At 39.5% G+C, this 19,068-nt stretch overlaps 1 protein-coding gene across 1 annotated transcript; it reads right to left on the bottom strand.

Moving 5' to 3' along the window:
* Positions 1 to 5,483: 5,483 nt before the first annotated feature.
* LOC120125161 (serine/threonine protein phosphatase 2A 57 kDa regulatory subunit B' theta isoform-like) lies at positions 5,484 to 8,146 on the bottom strand. The gene is made up of 2 exons (XM_039143657.1): positions 6,598 to 8,146; positions 5,484 to 5,998 (listed from the first exon to the last, which is right to left on the bottom strand). Exons 1-2 carry the CDS (start codon positions 7,813 to 7,815, stop codon positions 5,663 to 5,665), a joined length of 1,554 nt encoding a protein of 517 aa, XP_038999588.1. The 5' UTR covers positions 7,816 to 8,146; the 3' UTR covers positions 5,484 to 5,662.
* Positions 8,147 to 19,068: the final 10,922 nt, after the last annotated feature.

Genomic DNA, 19,068 nt, shown 5'->3' with positions numbered 1-19,068 from the left:
AGAGCCACTATCAAACAATGCAAAGTATGGAGCTGAATGAATAGTAACAGTACCTGCAGTTACATTAGGCCCATCACGATCTTGTCAAAGTCTGGCAGTGTAAACCAATGCAGGCTGTCTGGCATCAGATCTGACTGGACCCCTAATTTGAGATACACGGCCTCTACTAGTCGATCCAGATGATCTCTCCTGAGTACGACCACCCGTAGGAGTCTGAACAGTACTCTGAGTACGAGCGGGAGTACGAGTTGGTGTCTGAACTGAATGAGTTAACTCTGGACAATCCTTTACAATATGGTCACCTGAACCACATCTAAAACATGTACCCAATTTCTTTCTGCATTCCCCATAATGAGATTTCCCACAATAATTACATGACTGCAAAGATTGCGACCCAGAAGATCCACCATGTCTAGAAGGCTGAAAAGTTGAAGAACCAGATGCAACAGGTCTAACACTCGCACCGCCTCTGAAATGACTCACCCCTGCCTATCTTGCTAGGGTGTGTAGAAGAATCAACAGAACCAGAAGGCCTCCTGAATCGATTTTGGGCTCAATCACTATCTCTCTTGCGCTCCATACCCAATCACTCTATTTCCTCAACAGTCTTGGCTATCTCAACCAATGCATCAAAATTCCTCTCCCGGTGGGTAGCGACTCGACTCTGATCTCATAACGGAGTCCATTTTCGAATCTCGAGCATTTATTTGTCTCTGTGCCAACAAGTCTAGGAGCATAACAGCTCAATCGGATGAACTCAACCTCGTAGTCCATAACAGACATATTACCCTGCTCCAGATCCTGAAACTCTTGGCGTCGCTCCTGCAAGTATCTCTCTCCGATGTAGCGACTCCGGAAGCGCGTCTTGAAAAGATCCCATGTTAATTGGTTCCTCGGAATACTACCAGAAATGGATTGCCACCATCTGAAGCTTTCTTTCTTCAACATAGTTAGGGCCCCCTTCAACTTCTGCTTAGGTCCGAGGTCCATCTCATCCATAATCTTCTCTGTGTCCTCCAGCCAATACTCAGCGTCTGTCGGGGGTCCACCAGTAATACCCTCAAATGTAACTACACCAGCAGCAACCAGATAATTTGAAATCTCCACCGTAGTCATGTTACTAGGGGCTCTAGCAGCTCCCTGAAGCATGCAGAAGATAGCTCTATTAACGGCGTCTTCATTCATCTCATTATCCTCATCTTCAGTGACGGGAGGGTCTCTCACAGGAGTAAACTAGTCATCATGAGAAAGGGTCGGATCTACTTGCGGAACAGGAGGATCACGTAGAGACATCGGATCGTCTATCGTAACAGAAGGTCGAGTGACTCGCCCTTTACCACGTCCACGTCCTGACCTACGACCTCTAGCAACATTCATCGTTGGATCTATAAGGCTCTACAGAAAGAATTTGAAACATATATCAGATTAGCATCAGGGATCTCGAGAAAACTTTAAATCATAACATAAGGTGACAAATTTTTTTAAAAAAAAAATCTTAAAAATCCAAAGTTTAGGACCCATATACAGTCCGAGTGTTTAAAACCGAAAGCTCTGATACCACCAAATATAACCCCCCAGACCCGGTCTGTAAGTTAAACTCAAACCTAAGTGGTCACATATCTCATTCAGAGGTTTTTTTTTCTTACAATACATTATATTAATACAAACCAAAATATTAATAATACAGATATATCCAAAACGATAGCAAATACATGTCACCAGATACAACGGAAAACATGTAGATATATATGTTCGTACAAAATAAGTAGTTGATCTCCCCTGATGCCAAATCTGCTAGCTTACGGTCTGCTGTTATCTGAAAATGGTAAAAACTATAGAATGAGCTAAAAAGCTCAGTGTGCTCCATACAGTGTATAAAAACATATTAACAAAATATTTTAATAAAATTTGTTTATGCAATATGTTTTGAAAACATGAACACTACCCCCATCCTTTCACAATCTGTTTGTGTAAGTTCCCCAGAACCATACACCCCGCACAACCAGTAAGGCCCTGAGCACACAGCCGAGGAGCCTGCAGATAATCTTCCTCCAATAATATTCCCCCCAATGATAATAATAAACATGAATGTATGCTCGTAAAACAATGAATAATTCTTTAAAAACATAAGAATGTTTCAAGCTTGAAAACCATAAGCAGAAATACATAAATCAAAAATCAAATCAGTAATGTATGGTAATTCAGATGTTGGGTAATCAGTATTCAGAAAATGATATAAAATACCGTAACCAGAAATTATATCAGAAATATACAGTAAATTAGAAATCAGATACACAATATTCAGATATTTATATACTTTAAAACAATAATATAACACTATCAGGAAACACACCTGTAACAGTATGAGAAATCATATAGGGAAGCCTATCACTGGGTTTGTCGATCACGCTCTGCTGCAGCGCTAGATCCTACGAATTGAAAAAATCCATATTGGAATCCTAATATAAATAATCTTTATTTAAATAATATACGGAAACCTACAGGTAATTCTTGTAGTACGCGATTCAAGCTGATCTGACGAACGAACAACTCCAGACCTAACTGATCCTCGTTCAGGTGAAACACGGGTACCTTCATAAAATTTTTACTGAATTAATTCCTTAACCAATTCTCAAATAAATAATCAAAATACTAAGCCTTTTTGGGTTCACATGCTTGATTCGGGGATTTCGGGTCAGAATTTGACAAAACAGACTTCGGAATCAGATTCAGGACGTTAAAAAACATAAAGTATGACCTTTCGAAATTCTGAATTCTTGGTCAAAATCAAAGTCAACGGGTTTGACTGATGATTCGAAGACTTTCGGGTTTGAATTTTGTGAAACCGACCTCAAAAACGGATTCGAGACGTCAAAAAATATCAGGATAACTATTCTCGAAAAAGATTAACGGTTGTTTAATGGCCGATCAAAGTTCTGGTTAAAGGATGTCAACAAACTGTCAACTATTTTACAGAAATAGAACCCTTTTTAAAATATTACCAAAATAGCACCCTTTTCGAATTAAATTCCCAAAATAGCACCTATTTTGAATTAATTCCCAAAATGTCACCCGGTCAACGGTAAACGGTCAACAGGTCGGATCGGGTCAACGGGCCGGGTCGGAACCGGTCAAACCCATTGAAAAATCGATTAAACCGGTCATTTTAGCCTTCCCACGCGCAGTGACGGCGCGTGGGGGCGCATGAGGGCTCTCATGGCTGTGTAAAATTCACGGAAAAATTTCTAAAAATTATTTTGAGCGATTTCGAGATACTTAAAAAGATCGGTTCAAATTTTTGAACGGCGGAGAGCTCGGTTTCATCAAATCGGAAACTTTGACCGCTTCAACACCACACGCGCCACCGTCGTCGGAGAAAAAGGAGGACACCGATGGACTCGGAACGGAAAAAGGAACACGATGGTGCCGTAGGTGTCGTAAACGGAGCAACGATCGGCTATGAATTTAAGATTTTCTCGGCGATTGATCTAAAAAAAACGTCGAGGCTTTAACTGGAAATTCCCGGCGTTTGGCAGCGTTTCGCTTCAATTAATTTAAGGGAATTGTTCCTCACTCGATAACGAACACGATAGTGGCTTCAAAACGACGATCGAAATTCGGACGACATCGGGATCGTGGTTAGAAAATGGGCTATGGGAAGGGAATTTGGGATGAATTGGTTTCGCCAATTCACGCATATAATACCACATACCTAACATTTTAGAGTAAATTCAGGGCTTAGTCCCTGAATTTTCTTTAACTTTAAAATAAACTACGAATTTTTAAAATCTTTCAATTTAGTCCCCTAATTTCACCAAATTACTTTATTAAATCCTAAAATTACAAATATTTTTTTCAAATTTCCGGGTTGTTACAGATCTACTGATAAATTGCTCAACGTTATTATTGAAGCTGTGCGAATCCAACTTAAGGGTAAAAATATTAATAGAGCTGATAGAATTAATTCTAACCTATGTATTGCTTGAGGTATTACTTAACCAATCTTTATTTTCGTAACAGCTGTGTATAATTCTTTTGTATTGATTGGTTGATTGTATTTTGTAGCAGAACACTACTCTTTGGATAATAAAATTTGATTTATTCAAAACAAATACTTCATTGAATTCACCTCCAAGGTTCGATCTTTCAGTGGTGAATTTGCCGAATCATTCAACGTCGGCGCCGTTTTCGGCTGACCCTAGATTTGCTGAGAGGGCTGCTAGATTTTCCTGTTTTAGTACCGGGTGGGAATTCCGGTGGCTTCAATGATCCTTTAATGGATTCTTTTAAGCTTTCCGGCAATCGATCCATTAATGTTAATGGATCTCGGAGCAAAAAAAATTCACCAATGGCGGGGAACTGTTCTGATAAGAAAATCAGTGGGGTTTCAAGGTCTTCCTCGCCCGGAAAATGCCAAATCCGGGGTTTCCGAGGAAGAACTCGTTTTGTTGGTATGCGCCGTTGAATGGAAGCTCTAGTAAGTGCATCAAATTAGGGGATTAAACAAAACAAAAATTAAAATTTAGTGATGATTTTGAAAAATATTAATTTAAGGACTAAAATAAAATTATGAAAATAATTGACTTAATATGTAATTTACCCTTGCTATTTCTAAGGAGTTAACGATCTAAAACATGCCCGTCCCCGAGAAAGAGGGACACTTGCGGCATAAAATTATAATTTACATATAATTAAAATATGATAAATTATCTATTTAATCACATATTATTATTTTATTTATGTTTTAATTATTTAATTATTATTATTTTATTTCTGTTTTATTTATTTAATTATTATTATTTTTTAAATCATATTTAACGTTACATTTTATTTTTTGTTACCTACCATTAAAAATTAACGGTTTTATCGATTTGATATTTTTAATTTTTTTTACTTACACCTAATTATTCTTTTATTATTATTTTGACAAGATGTAGAATGTTAAAATCTAATATATTCACTCTTAAAAAAGAATCATACCTGTTTTACGTAAATAGTTAGGTGTTTAATAAATTTTTTGATGTTTTCTACTTAAATTTTTTATGCTCATCCCAAACCACTAAAATCTCATAAACGGACTTAACTTAAAACAAACGAGATAACGATTTATATTTTAGAGAGTAAAACATATCGAAAAATAATTTAAGAGCTAACTCGATACAATGACGTAACTTGCGCCAATTTATAAATATTTGTATTATGCTGATTTTATTTGTAAGTATTAAGCTCCAACTGAACCCATCCAAATCAATAAATATTTGTATTAACAAAGACACAAAGAAAAGTTTCCATTTGTCAACAAAGATAAGCATATAGATTATACATATATGAACTCTGAACTCGAACCCGTAACTGTAGATTGGTTCGTATAATTCTCGAGAACACTGAACTCGAACATGAGCTAAAAAGTAGAGAGAAAAGATACCAACTTCTATTAGCTTTGTATGAGTGACCACAAATGGCAGACTTCGATGCCGCAGACCATAGGGAACCAGCCGGGCCAACTCGAGATCTTCTGTGCAAAATGATGGCCTGGCGTCGAGTATTCAACTTCTCTAAGCATTTGAACCGTCTTGTGGCAGCGGCAGAAACAATGAAAGATACCAACACTTGACTAGTGTCAGGTCAATCCGCGATGGTGGACTCATGGTGTTTCGAAGGGTTAAACATGAGGAACAAGAACCGGTTCACCATTACCGGCTTTTGATATGGCGATCTCTTCTATGCGCTTCCAGGTGGCTTCGTGTTTCATTTTGGTCTCTTCCAGCTTTTCTTTATCTCCTTGAAACTTGTTCGAGCATTCCTCGAATAGCTCGGGATCAGTATCGGAAAAGATCTTGCGGACATTAAGCGTCAAGCTCTGGACAACCTGATTCCAATGGTTATGGCCATTTTGCTCCAAGGCGGGGAAAATAATGGGCAGTATAACTCTGCGGTTTTGTCTGATTAAGTTCTCGATGTGATCATTATTCCACAAGTACAAAGCCCTCTCTGCTACCTGTAAGAGCAAGCATCAGGTTCAGCAACCTGCTACCTATATCGTCGAAAAGGTTTAGTGTTGAACATATGCCTATTCCTATGTTTCAAAAATTTGGAACAATTTCCATGTTTTTGGAGAGATTTTGGAGGATCATATCCCTATACTTATGTCAGGATATGAGTCGGATACAGGTGTCGGACATGGTACTTCAATAAAAATTAAGAGTTGGAGCAACATAAGATTTGGTTCTCGTAAGCTCAAGCATATAGATAGAATACAATGGATAGCAACAAACAAAGATCGAATTTGCTAAGATATAGCCAACACTCTGAATCATCTCATTTGGGAGTAATTGATGCAAATATCGTTGAAACGGTCGACACAAATTACTATCAAAAGAAGCAGAAACCCGTGTTTGAACGAAAGATAATCATGGAAGACCATTGTTGCGAACATAAAGTAAAAGAGTAAGAGTAAATAACTACCCTTTCATCTAATTTATTCAAGTAAAAGAGTGTTTTCCAGCAGATTAGAGCTGGACAGATGAAACGATCAACAACGGCATTTCACACAATAGGGAATAATGAAGAGAGATCTGAAAAGTTGAAAGCTATTACCTGAAAGTGTGAACTGCTCAAGCATCGAGCGATTTTGTGGAACAGCGGTACCATACATCTCTGAAATTCAGCAGGCTGAGTAGCTTCCAAAATTTCTTCCAGCTCACTAAGGAACATGACTTCCTTCGAACTATTAGTAATTGGCCAGTACTTCAATAATCCTCTTATAACAGTGTCAACTAGTTTGCAATCTTTCTCAACAAACTGCGTGATGCAGTACGATAACTGCTGGTGATACATCGACAAGCATTTTGGTTTGTGAAGGGGTATTAGCGCCCGTACAAGGAACAACTTGTGTTCTTCTTTGAGTGGAAGGGCAAACCCATTGATTATACTTCCCAAAACCTCCAAAAGCTCAGCTTTCCCATTATGCTTCTCCGTTTCAAAAATGAAACCGAAGAAAATGTTGTTAGTAGCTTTCCTGATAAATGGACGATGTACCATAAACTTGCCGTAGATACGATGCAGAATTGTTTTTAGATACTCCCTCTCCCTTGGATCTTCAGAATCAAACAGATCCAGTAATTTAAGAACGAAAGAATGGTCAATGTATCTTTTGGCCAACTTCGCATCAGTCTCTGGAGATGCCACGAATCTCAGAAGGAATTCGTATACAATTTGCAAGTGAGGCCATGCAGGGTCCACCGATGGCTCTTCCTCTTCCAAATCAAAAGCTTCTAGCACCTTGCTTTCACGAGGCTGTGGAGTAAGGGGACGAAACAAGTTGACAGACACCATCTTTACAGCTTCTTGCATGACGGGTTCAGCAAATTTTCCATTCGCAGAACTAACATAATCGACAAGCTCAAGTAATGTCTGCCGCTTGATGTCCTTCTCCTTCAAGTTCTTCATTGGGTCCAAGAAATCAAACACAACGCAACACAAACTCAGTTTTCTAAGAAACAAGGTTTGCTTCTCGGAGCTAGGAACATCCTTAAATCCCGGTAGAGCTTCATATGGAGCAGTCCCCGAGTTCCCATTAAGTTTTTGATCAACAACTTGGGCGAGTCGACTTCCATGGTTATATCCGAAAGTAGGAGTAGAATTAGGGCCAGAAAGAGGAGCATTGTCGATCAGCAACCTATGATTACCCACAATATCACTGCTTCTCGAGTGGGAGGGATTACTCAAAGGAGGAGCAGATGAACCCCCAAACTCACGATTCTCGGACAACTTAGACGGCTTTCGAGGAAGCCTGCCTAGTATCTGCTTGATCATATCTTAAAACAAAAGAAAAGAACCAAATCCACAATGAACCAAGTTTCCTTTACAGCATAACCTAATCCACTAAAAGAAGAGAACAACTCCAAAATCAGGGAACAAAAACCCTATAAATTATCCTAGAAGTAGAAACCTCTATCAGGATAAAAAATTGAAAAACCCCAAGAGCATCTATCAAAGAAAAAACTCTTGCTTTTATCAATCATCCTATACTAAAATTTGACAGTTTTCTCTACCCAATACAACCATAAAACAGAAAGATAACACCTTTTAACTTAACTTCAGCAGGAAATTAAAGGAAAAATCCACTCAAAACTGGAAGCAAAACTATAAACTTCAATAATGGAAAAGCTCCAGGTTTCTATATAGGTCCATTTTACCTCTTCTTCCCCAAATCAGCATCCAAAGTCAGTTGAGTCAAATGATTACAGGATCTGGATTTTATGGGGGGGGGGGGAACACCAAACCAGCATCAATCATAGAAACTATGAAAACAAATGCAAATATACATGTAGGAGCTATAAAAAAATGATGAACTAAAACAGAAGATTATAACAGGAACACCAACATAAAGCAAAAACAACGTAGAAAACAAAAGTAGAGCCAGAAGAGAGGAGAGCCCTTCAAACTTAAAGAAAGGTGATAACTTGAAACAGAAGTTGAACACGAGAAAGCAAAAGGCTTTAGATTTTCCCACTTTTTTTAACTTTCCTTTTCTCCTTCTGAATTTACTATGAGCCAAGGGAGAAAAAAGAGGAAGAGAGAGAGGGAGGAGCAAAGTGAACAAAAAGCAGCCCCCGTTGATAGACGAACCTTACTGGCTTACTCACACCCCGTGACGCCAGACAGAATAGTGATTATCCTGTAGGCTAGCTCCGACAGACGATTCACAAGAGAAAATTCGCCCAAAAACCAGAGAAAAAAGTCTCTAGGGTTTAATAAAATATTATAAAATCAATAACTGTCAAAAGCAGTCCACAAGCCGGACTGTTATAGCTAAAAAAAATCGTCTTTATTCGAATTTTGCCAAAAATAGCAAAAATCGTATTTATTCGAATTTTGCCAAAAATAGCAAAATCCCGAAAATCACTCTAAATTGAAATTCGAAATAAAATAAGCAATCTCCCAAAAATCCGGTCTAAATCGGATTTAAATTGACTTCCTAATTAACAATCGAAATATTACCATAAATAGTAAAAAATAACTAAATCTAGTGATTCGGAGGGGGTCTTATGCGCGATTCTGACACCTGTAGCCAAAGTTATGGCCAAAAGACTGAAACATACTCAAAACGACCCCAATAAGGAACATGTCACAATCAATTCCCGCCTTTGCGCTGATCTGCCAACTCATGGTATCTCAGCGCCATCAACGTGCAATCTGACAGCTCAGCATCATCTGTCTCAGATCCCCCTGCATCAGTCGCCCCGGGTTGGAAAGAACTCGTCCTCGAGTTCAGAGTAGTGTCATCAGGATCCACAAAACAATGACTCAGGTGCTTCACATTAAAGACATCAGAAGTCTTCAAGTGACTGGGAAGTCGCAACCTGTAAGCATTATCATTGATCTTCTGCAGGACCTCACAAGGTCCAATCTTCCGATCCTTAAGCTTATTATACTCACCAACAGGAAACGATCACGAGTTAATACAGCCCAAACAAAATCACCAACATCAAAAAGTACTGACGACGATGATTGTCGACCCGAGTCTTGTACTTGGTATTGCTCTCATGATGGTCTGTTTCACCTGCTCATGGATACCCCGAAGATACTTGCCATCTCATCTGCTTTAGGACTGAAACGTCCTATACGTGGAATAGGGGCTAAGTCCAACACCCCGGATGGGTTCTGACCATAGACAATCTCAAATGGGCTTAAACCTGTGGTTCTATTTTTTGATCTGTTGTAGGCAAATTCTGCCTGAGGCAATGCCAAATCCCACTGCTTCGGCTTCGTTCCTGCCAAACACCTTAAAAGGTTTCCCAAACTTCGGTTCACCACCTCAGTCTGGCCATCCGTCTGGGGGTGGTAGGCGCTACTGAAATTCAACTGCGTTCCCAGTTTCCCCCACAGGCTCTTCCAGAAATGACTGATGAACTTAGTATCACGATCTGAAGTGATGGATCGAGGAACACCATGTAAACGCACAATCTCCTTGAAATAGAGATGGGCAATCCGGTCAGCATCCATAGTCTTTCTGCAAGCTACAAAATGAGCCATCTTGGAAAACCTGTCAACCACAACAAAGATAGAATCAGAGGCCCTTGGGTGCGGGTAAGCCTAGTACAAAATCCATGCTGACATCGAACCAAGGAGCTTCAGGAACAGGTAAGGGAGTGTACAATCCCGCATTGGTGAGAACTCCCTTAGATCGCTGGCACAATAACAACGGTCCACATAATGGGCCACATCACTAGTCAACTTGGGCCAATAAAATTCAGAAGAGATAAGGGCCAATGTCTTATCTCGGCCAAAGTGTCCCTCATTATGGAGTTCACTTATAATTTGCTGCCTCAATGAACAATCTGGAATGCACAATTGTAATCCACGAAACAGATACCCATTATGCAAAACAAAATCATGACGGTGACCCTCAGTTACCTCCTGAAATATCCTTCCAAAGGAAGGATCAGCTGCATACATATCTGTGAACGTCTCAAATCCTGCAACTTTAGTACTCATGGTGGTGAGAAGTAAGGTACGACGGCTCAGGGCATCTGCGACGCGGTTCAAACTCCCTGCTTGGTGCCTCAGCGTAAAAGTGAATTCTTGCAAGTATGCTACCCACTTGGCATGACGTCTACTCAGCTTGTGTTGGCCATTGATGTACTTCAAGGCCTCATGATCGGTAAACAGAATAAACTCCTTCTGTACTAGGTAGTGACGCCAATGCTTCAGGGACTGAACTATGGCATAGAACTCCAGATCATAAGTGGAATAATTTTTCTTTGATCCCGATAGCTTCTCACTGAAAAAAGCAACCGGACGACCTGCCTGACTCAGAACACCACCAATGCCAACGCCAGATGCATCACAATTTACCTCGAACACTTTGTCAAAATCTGGAAGTGCCAAAACTGGAGCCTCGGTCATCTTCTGCTTGACCAGTTGAAAACTGGCCTCTGCCTCCTCAGACCACTGGAAATCACGCCCCTTGAGGCACTCTGTGATAGGGGCGATCAGAGTACTGAAATTTCTAATGAATCGACGGTAAAAAGACGCCAAGCCATGGAAACTTCGGATGTCATGTAATGTTCTTGGTCTGGGCCACTCCAAGACTGCATCTATTTTTGACTGATCTGCATGAACACCATCAGTAGACACAACAAAACCAAGAAAAGTCACAGAAGTAGTGAAGAAAGAACACTTCTTTGATTGACAAACAAGCACTCCGTTTTCAGCATCTCAAAAAACAGCACGGAGGTGATCGAAGTGTGAAGTCCATGTCGGACTATAAACGAGGATATCATCGAAGTAAACTACAACAAATTTCCCCATAAAAGGCCGCAAGACCTGATGCATAAATCTCATGAATGTACTGGGCGCATTGGATAACCCAAAAGGCATGACCATCCACTCATACAACCCTTATGGCGTTTTAAACGCCGTCTTCCACTCATCTCCAGGCCTTATTCTGATTTGGTGGTAGCCGCTCTTAAGGTCAATTTTTGAGAAGATCTTAGAACCAGATAGCTGATCCAACATATCATCTAGACGGGGAATTGGAAACCGGTACTTCACTGTAATTCTGTTGATCGCTCGGCTGTCAACACACATACGCCAAGAACCATCTTTCTTTGGCACTAACAGAGCAGGGACTGCACATGGGCTCATACTCTCGGATATAGCCCCTCTCCAACAACTCTTCCACCTGTCGCTGCAACTCTTCGGCCTCCTTGGGACTGAGGCGATATGCTGGTCGATTTGGCAAACTTGACCCAGGAACAAGGTCAATTTGATGCTGAATATCCCTCATAGGTGGTAGTCCAGGAGGAAGATCCTCTGGCATCAAGTTAGAGAATTCTGCTAGCAACCGCTGCACCTCTACTGGTAAATCTGTATCCACGTCTACGCATTGTTCTCGCAAGGTAGCAAGGCATAGACCACGTCGCCATGCTCAATCTCATCTAAAAACCTGGACATAGAAGCAGATTAGTATTATGGGTTACTGGGTAGGAGTAAGTCCTTCCCGCCGGGGTGCCAACACAATCTTTTTTCCCTTGATGCTAAGGGAATAGTATTCTTCCGTCCATCATGAATGACACTGCGATCATACTGCCAAGGTCGACCCAACAATATATGACACATCCATAGACAACATCACACCAGGCATTATCAAATATTTTCTACCAATTGAAAAAGACACCAGGCATCGCCTATCAACTGTTACTCACTGTCTTTATTTAGCCATGACAACTTGTATGGTTAGGATGACGGTCCGTCTTCAACTGCAATTTCTGGACAACCTCCTCGGACACTACATTCTCACAACTGCCGCTGTCAATGATCATTTTGCAGATTTATCTGCAACTGTGCAAGTCGTGTGGAAAATATTGGTTTCTCAACCAATCGTCCCCTGAATCGCCCTTGGGGGTAAGTAGACTCTTGCGAACGACCAGAGTCTCATGACCATCTCCATACAGCACATCATCAGTCTCATCATCGTCATACACGGGTTCGCCAATCTCCTCATTCTCGTCTTCCACGTTTTCCTCAATCAACAAATTTTTGCCCTTTTGACTAGCAGGCTTCCTGCAATCAGTCGCCCTATGCCCTTGTTCACCACAACGAAAACATCTAATAGTAGGGTTAGAATTACCCTGCGGTGGCTGCTGAGCAGGACGGGACTCTTGAGGGCGAACTGGTCGACTGTTGTGATCGCTCCTGATCACTGGTCTCCTGTTTTGCTGTTTTTCAACAGCAAGTGCACGCTGGTATGCTTCCGAAACACTCCACAATGAATGAAGGCTGAGGACATCTTGCAAGGGCTGGCGTAAACCCCCAAATATCGCGCCACCATCTGCTCCTCCGTCTCAGATAAATCGTTCCGGGCGACCAATTGGTAAAACTCCTCCGTGTAATCATCGACTGATCGCGCGCCCTGCCTCAACGCATGAAGTCGCTGAAATAAGGTTTGCGTGTAGCCGAAGGGAAGGAAGTGGCCCTTCATCTTCTTTTTCATCTTCTCCCAATCAGTGATCTTGGCTTTGCCCTGTCTTTCTCGTGAACGTCGTAACTGTTCCCACCACGCGATGCTCTGCCCTTGAGTTTGATGGCGATCAGTTTCACTTTCACACGATCGGGGACTTCCTTATATTCAAAAAACGCTCCACTTCATTAATCCAATCCACGAATCCCTCGGCCTGTATGTACCAGAAAACTCAGGGAGATCGACCCGAAAACCGAGGTCTCCATGACGCTCTCCCGACCACGGTGCTCCGGAATCCTGCGCCCCGGAATCCTGCCGATTGTGATATGGGTTTTTCGAAAGTGGAATTTGATCGTGATCAGAGGCCTCACGATCCTCTAAATCCTGCGCCGCTAGGCGCTGGGTTAATTCTGCGACTTGCCTCTGCAAATCCGCAATCATCACATCCTGAACGCTGCGATCACGGCGTTGGGCTTCTCATTCGGAACCTGCTCACGACGACCACGACCACGACCTCCAGCCATTGAAACTGGTGAAATTTCCCAAGAAGATTTGAAGCTCTGATACCAACTGACGCCAGACAGAATAGTGATTATCCTGTAGGCTAGCTCCGACAGACGATTCACAGAGAAAATTCGCCCAAAAACCAGAGAAAAAAGTCTCTAGGGTTTAATAAAAATATTATAAAATCAATAACTGTCAAAAGCAGTCCACAAGCCGGACTGTTATAGCTAAAAAAAATCGTCTTTATTCGATTTTGCCAAAAATAGCAAAAATCGTTTATTCGAATTTTGCCAAAATAGCAAAATCCCGAAAATCACTCTAAATTGAAATTCGAAATAAAATAAAATAAGCAATCTCCCAAAAATCCGGTCTAAATCGGATTTAAATTGACTTCCTAATTAACAATCGAAATATTACCATAAATAGTAAAAAATAACTAAATCTAGTGATTCGGAGGGGGTCTTATGCGCGATTCTGACACCTGTAGCCAAAGTTATGGCCAAAAGACTGAAACATACTCAAAACGACCCCAATAAGGAACATGTCACAATCAATTCCCGCCTTTGCGCTGATCTGCCAACTCATGGTATCTCAGCGCCATCAACGTGCAATCTGACAGCTCAGCATCATCTGTCTCAGATCCCCCTGCATCACCCCGTTAACGGAGAACATCTGAGAACATTTAAAATTTATTTAATTATTTAAATTAAAAAAATTGACAAAAGGAAATAAGTCCATGTACCATCAACTATCAAGTGGTACTGAGAATTTGGGTAATTATTAAGGTAGGAAAAAAAAAACAGATAAACAAGGGAAATGGGTTACTTTCGGATCTTGAAAATTTTCATGAAAACAGAAAATATTGAATTATTTTGATACGTTGCTTCTCTTTCTACATATGTACTGTTAAGGATTAAGCCAAACCAAACCAAACCCTAAATGTAAACATAGATTCTTACAAAATATGAAGCATATCGGTTTAGGGAATTATTTGACTTAATCGAAGTTACCGAGTTATTTAAATGAGGGTTGGAGGTTAGGAGTTCGAAACCTAACGTTCACGAATAGAATAAATTGAATTGAGAGGTAGTCTTCACCTCTGTAATACTCAATCTGAATTAATTGATAAATGGATCGGATATCAATAGTTAATTAAAAAAATCATGGTTGGAGAAGAAAACCAAAGTATCCCACCAGAGAAAAACAAAATATAACAATTTGGTTCATTTATATTACCGACCAACATGCAAAAGGTTGACATGCTGCCATGGAAATTAGATATGATGCCTAATTAATTCAAGTCCATTAGGAGTTGAAAATATGACCATTAATGCAAAACAATAATAAAAGTTGTTGCAATTCTTAGGATTTTCACATAAGAATAAACGACAAATAGTAAGAGCAGATGTATACAATTTCTCAATAATAATCGAATACTCTTTTTTTTTTTAAAAAAAAGACAAGTGTTTTTTTAAATAAGATTAATATTTTATTCACTCTTAGGAAAGACGAAAAAATTATAACAAGATACTCATTAAAAATATCCCCTAGACCTATATGAAGGGGGGAAATATGCATTATCATAGTCGATACAGTAATATCTCAAATATAATATAAATCTATACCATTCGACCAAAGAATAAAAGTATATCCCACACATAACTAAATTTAGTTTAGTATAAAAAGAAAAAAATTGGGAAAGTTTACATGATTGTTCTTTTAATTTATAAGTTTATAAGCAATTTTGATATTACTTATAGTTATTTAGATTTAAATATATTTTGATTATTAATTCATAAGGTTATATGATTGTTATTGCACCTGTTTTTTATTACTATTATTTTCTTGTTAATGAGTAAAATAAAATTATAATAGTATTTTATCGTTCATGCTTTTATTTTAGATGAAGAGTTGAAGATGATAATTATCTTAATATAAAAGAGAAAACAAACATGTCGAAGAAAATAATGAACAACAATTTTAGATTGAGATAGAAGGAAAATTTATTTCTCATTTTTTATGAAATTTATATATAGATCTTTAGTTTTAATATCGAACTTAGAAAATGATTATTTTGTAAGTCGATAAAATGAACAGACTAGATTATTATATAATAGATTTAATATTAATAATGATAATAATGCAATGGAGCAGTTGCAATTTGACTTTGCTAAGCGTAAACCTTTCACACGCAAATTGGTGATGCAAACCCGAATAAAACAATACAGTACAAATACAATTTAGACTTAACCCATCAAATTCCAGTTGTTCAACCTTCTTTACATTAAAATTGGGCTCAAAACACACATCAACTTGAAATCTTTGGCACAAGAACGGTGCAAACGAGTAATGGAAGTAGGATTACGTGTATAATGAAAGAGATCTGTGGCACGACCAGAATCTGAAACCACAAGTTTCGGTGGCTTGGTTGCCGCCTCGAAGTGGGCACCTGAAGTTGAATACGGATGGTGCCGGCCAAGGAAACCCAAGAATTGTAGGGGCATGGGGAATCCTGAGAAACGAGATCGGAGAGTGGATGTATCCCTCTAGACGCGACGTATGCGTTACGATCAGATCTAGCAGATTACGATAAAGTTTTTCAAAATATTTTTAAATAACTTAAAATCATATTTTAAATAAACATCTTTAAAAACATAATTGATAATATTAAAATTCAATTCTAGATAATTAAAGTGTTAAGGACTGAGTAAAATAAAACATTCTATAATCAGTGTCAAAGCAAATCTGACAGCAGTAGCAAAAGCAGTATAAATCATAAAACAAGTACTTTCGAAATATAGGCACATGTCACCCAAAATAAATGCAGTTCGGAAGATAAATACATTACAACAAAATAGAACTGTGCGAATGTGTCGATCCTCCAAGTGCTAGATCCGGGTCGCCTATCAAAAAGTTTAAAAGGAAAAGTTTGGGGGAGTGAGCTAGGGAGCTCAGTGTATTCCAACAGTGCAGAAATAAACATATAATTAAGATTCCAAAATCATTTCGACATTAAAGTCATGAAACGTCGATAGAGTTTCCAAAATCAGCTCAATTTCAAGTTTTGAAAACATCAGTAGTGTTTCTAGCTTAAAATACAGAATCACCCTCCAACAGAACACCATATGTAGTTCCCCAGAACTACATCCATAAGGACTTACCCTAAGCCCGAAGGGCGTAGGTGCCAACCAAAGAGAGTACCTGGGTCATAAGGTCTTACGCCTATCAAAAAGTATCTAAAGGAAAGTTTGGGGGAGTGAGCTAGGGAGCTCAGTGTATTCCAACAGTGCAGAAATAAACATATAATTAATATTTCAAAATCATTTCGACATTAAAGTCATGAAACGTCGATAGAGTTTCCAAAATCAGCTCAATTTCAAGTTTTGAAAACATCAGTAGTGTTTTTAGCTTAAAATACAGAATCACCCTCCAACAGAACACCATATGTAGTTCCCCAGAACTACATCCATAATGACTTACCCTAAGCCCGAAGGGCGTAGGTGCCAACCAAAGGGAGTACCTTGGGTCATAAGGTCTTACCCTAGCCGAAGCGTAGGTGCCCACCTGAGGGGTGCGCCCTCAGGCCCATAAAGACTTACCTATTGCACAAAGCATAGGTGCCACCCTAAGGCAGTACTTTAAGATCCATAAGATCTTACCACTAGGCCCATTGAGCCCACTCAAGGGTTGTCTTAGGTCCATAAGGAATTACCAGTTTGACCGAAGTTGTACCTACAAAGACTTCATACTAGATCCCAGAGTACTCCAAAGAAAACATTTTTCAAACAATAACAGTTGGTAGCAGGAAATCATAGTTCATACATACTTATTTATCAGTAAAAACAATAACCAGAGAACATGTGTCAAGCAAGCATGATTTAAAATACAGTAAATCAAGAATCATACTTAAATCATACAGTAGTTAAATCAAAGCAAACAATTGATTTCAAATCAGAGAAAATAATCATGTGCACATGGTATTTCAAACAAATATTTAAAACATTTATATGGCACACAAGGAACACACCTCACAAAAAAAATCAACCCGAGAGATCTACTGAGCATCAGCCTCACTACGCTCTTCGACTGTACTCGAACATAGGTTATATCAGAACAAGGTTATAATTGAGTAATATACTAAACTGAATATTTAATAGGGTTGCAGAGCTATACAAGTAATCACAAGATCGCGCTAATGGACAGATCGGGAGGAATCGGGTCAAGAAGACGAACGGTCAGGAGATCCACGAGTACCTTAAATATACGATAACATAAATTAGTCCTTGACCTTTTAATTAAATCAGATATACTAAAATAAATACTTAAATTACATATGCACGTTCAGGTTTAACAGTCAATTCGGAGGCTTTTGGATTTGAATTTGGTAAAACGGGCTTCGAATTCGACTCAGGACGTCGAAAAACATAAACATATGATTTTTCATAAAATTTGATTTTTCATAAAATTTGATTTTTCGGTCAACGGTCAACAGTCAAAGCCAAAGTCAACGGGAAGGTCAACGATTAACGGACAAGTCAAAGTCAACGATTTGGGTCAAGGTCAAGGGTCAGACGGTTCGGGTTGACTCGGTCGGCTCAAACAAACCTGGTTTACCTGGACCGTTTCTAGAAGGTTTTCTGGGTGAGGACAAGCCCCACGCGCACGCGGCGACAACGAGATCTGGGGCGACGACCGAATACTCTGACAACATCCACTTACCATACTCCATCAATTACAAACAAAAATCCAACCAAAATCTATTCAAAAACGAGAAAATTAACTGAAAATATAAAACTAAGCTTACCCACGGTGGCGACGAGAAAAACGACGGTGACAACTTGACCACCTTTCGAGTTATGAGCGGACGAAGGTGGCGTTGGTGAGGCGATACGACATCGGATTCGATCGGAAATCACGAATAACCGAACGAGTGGGGTCTTTTCCGTCGAAGCTTCAACCATTTGATTCCGACGAATGGCGTAACCATTTGACGAAGGGATATGGGGTTTTGTCCGCGAGAGATCACCGATTACGCTGGTGGTGACGGTGCACACTGACGACGGCCAAAACAGGCGGATCGAGGGAGGCCAACAGGGTGCTGTTAGGGGGTTAGGAATTTCATGGAGGGGCTTCTGGTTTTTGGTATATAACCCTGGCCAAAATTATAATAAAACCTATATTTTATTAATTAATTCATAAATAAAAACATAGCCTAGTGGCTAGGGCATGAGTGTCTATTACCTTAGGGTTGTAGGTTTAGACCCCCTTAGCCGCCATTTTTATTTATTTTTCAACTAACCATAAAAATGAGATATTCAAGGCTAAGTTCCTACACTTCTCAGATTTTTGAAATTAGACCAAAAATTTCAGAAACTCACAATTTAGTACATAAAATCAATTATTTAATTAATAAATTTCAATTCGGGGCTTTCAAGCTTCGAACAGGATTATCAATTGCTTGGAAGTATGGTTATGATAATATCGTTTGTGAAGTTGATGCTATGGTGGTTCTACAGCTCCTCAATCTTGGTGATACAGCCCTACACGGCTACACCCGTTGGGCGCTATCATTCAGGACATTCGAAGCTTGAAAGCCC

Source organism: Hibiscus syriacus, unplaced genomic scaffold (assembly GCF_006381635.1).
Source record: "Hibiscus syriacus cultivar Baekdansim isolate YM2019G1 unplaced genomic scaffold, ASM638163v2 tig00110429_pilon, whole genome shotgun sequence".
In the NCBI taxonomy this organism is placed as follows: domain Eukaryota; kingdom Viridiplantae; phylum Streptophyta; class Magnoliopsida; order Malvales; family Malvaceae; genus Hibiscus; species Hibiscus syriacus.
Note: the sequence above shows the minus strand (reverse complement) of the source record. Positions and strands in the feature narration are given on the sequence as shown.

Coding starts and splice junctions, on each gene's coding strand:
- LOC120125161 (XM_039143657.1), bottom strand. CDS start 7,815: ATGATCAAGCAGATACTAGGCAGGCTTCCTCGAAAGCCGTCTAAGTTG. Junction 5,999..6,597: donor TGAGCAGTTCACACTTTCAG/GTAATAGCTTTC, acceptor TTGCTCTTACAG/GTAGCAGAGAGGGCTTTGTA.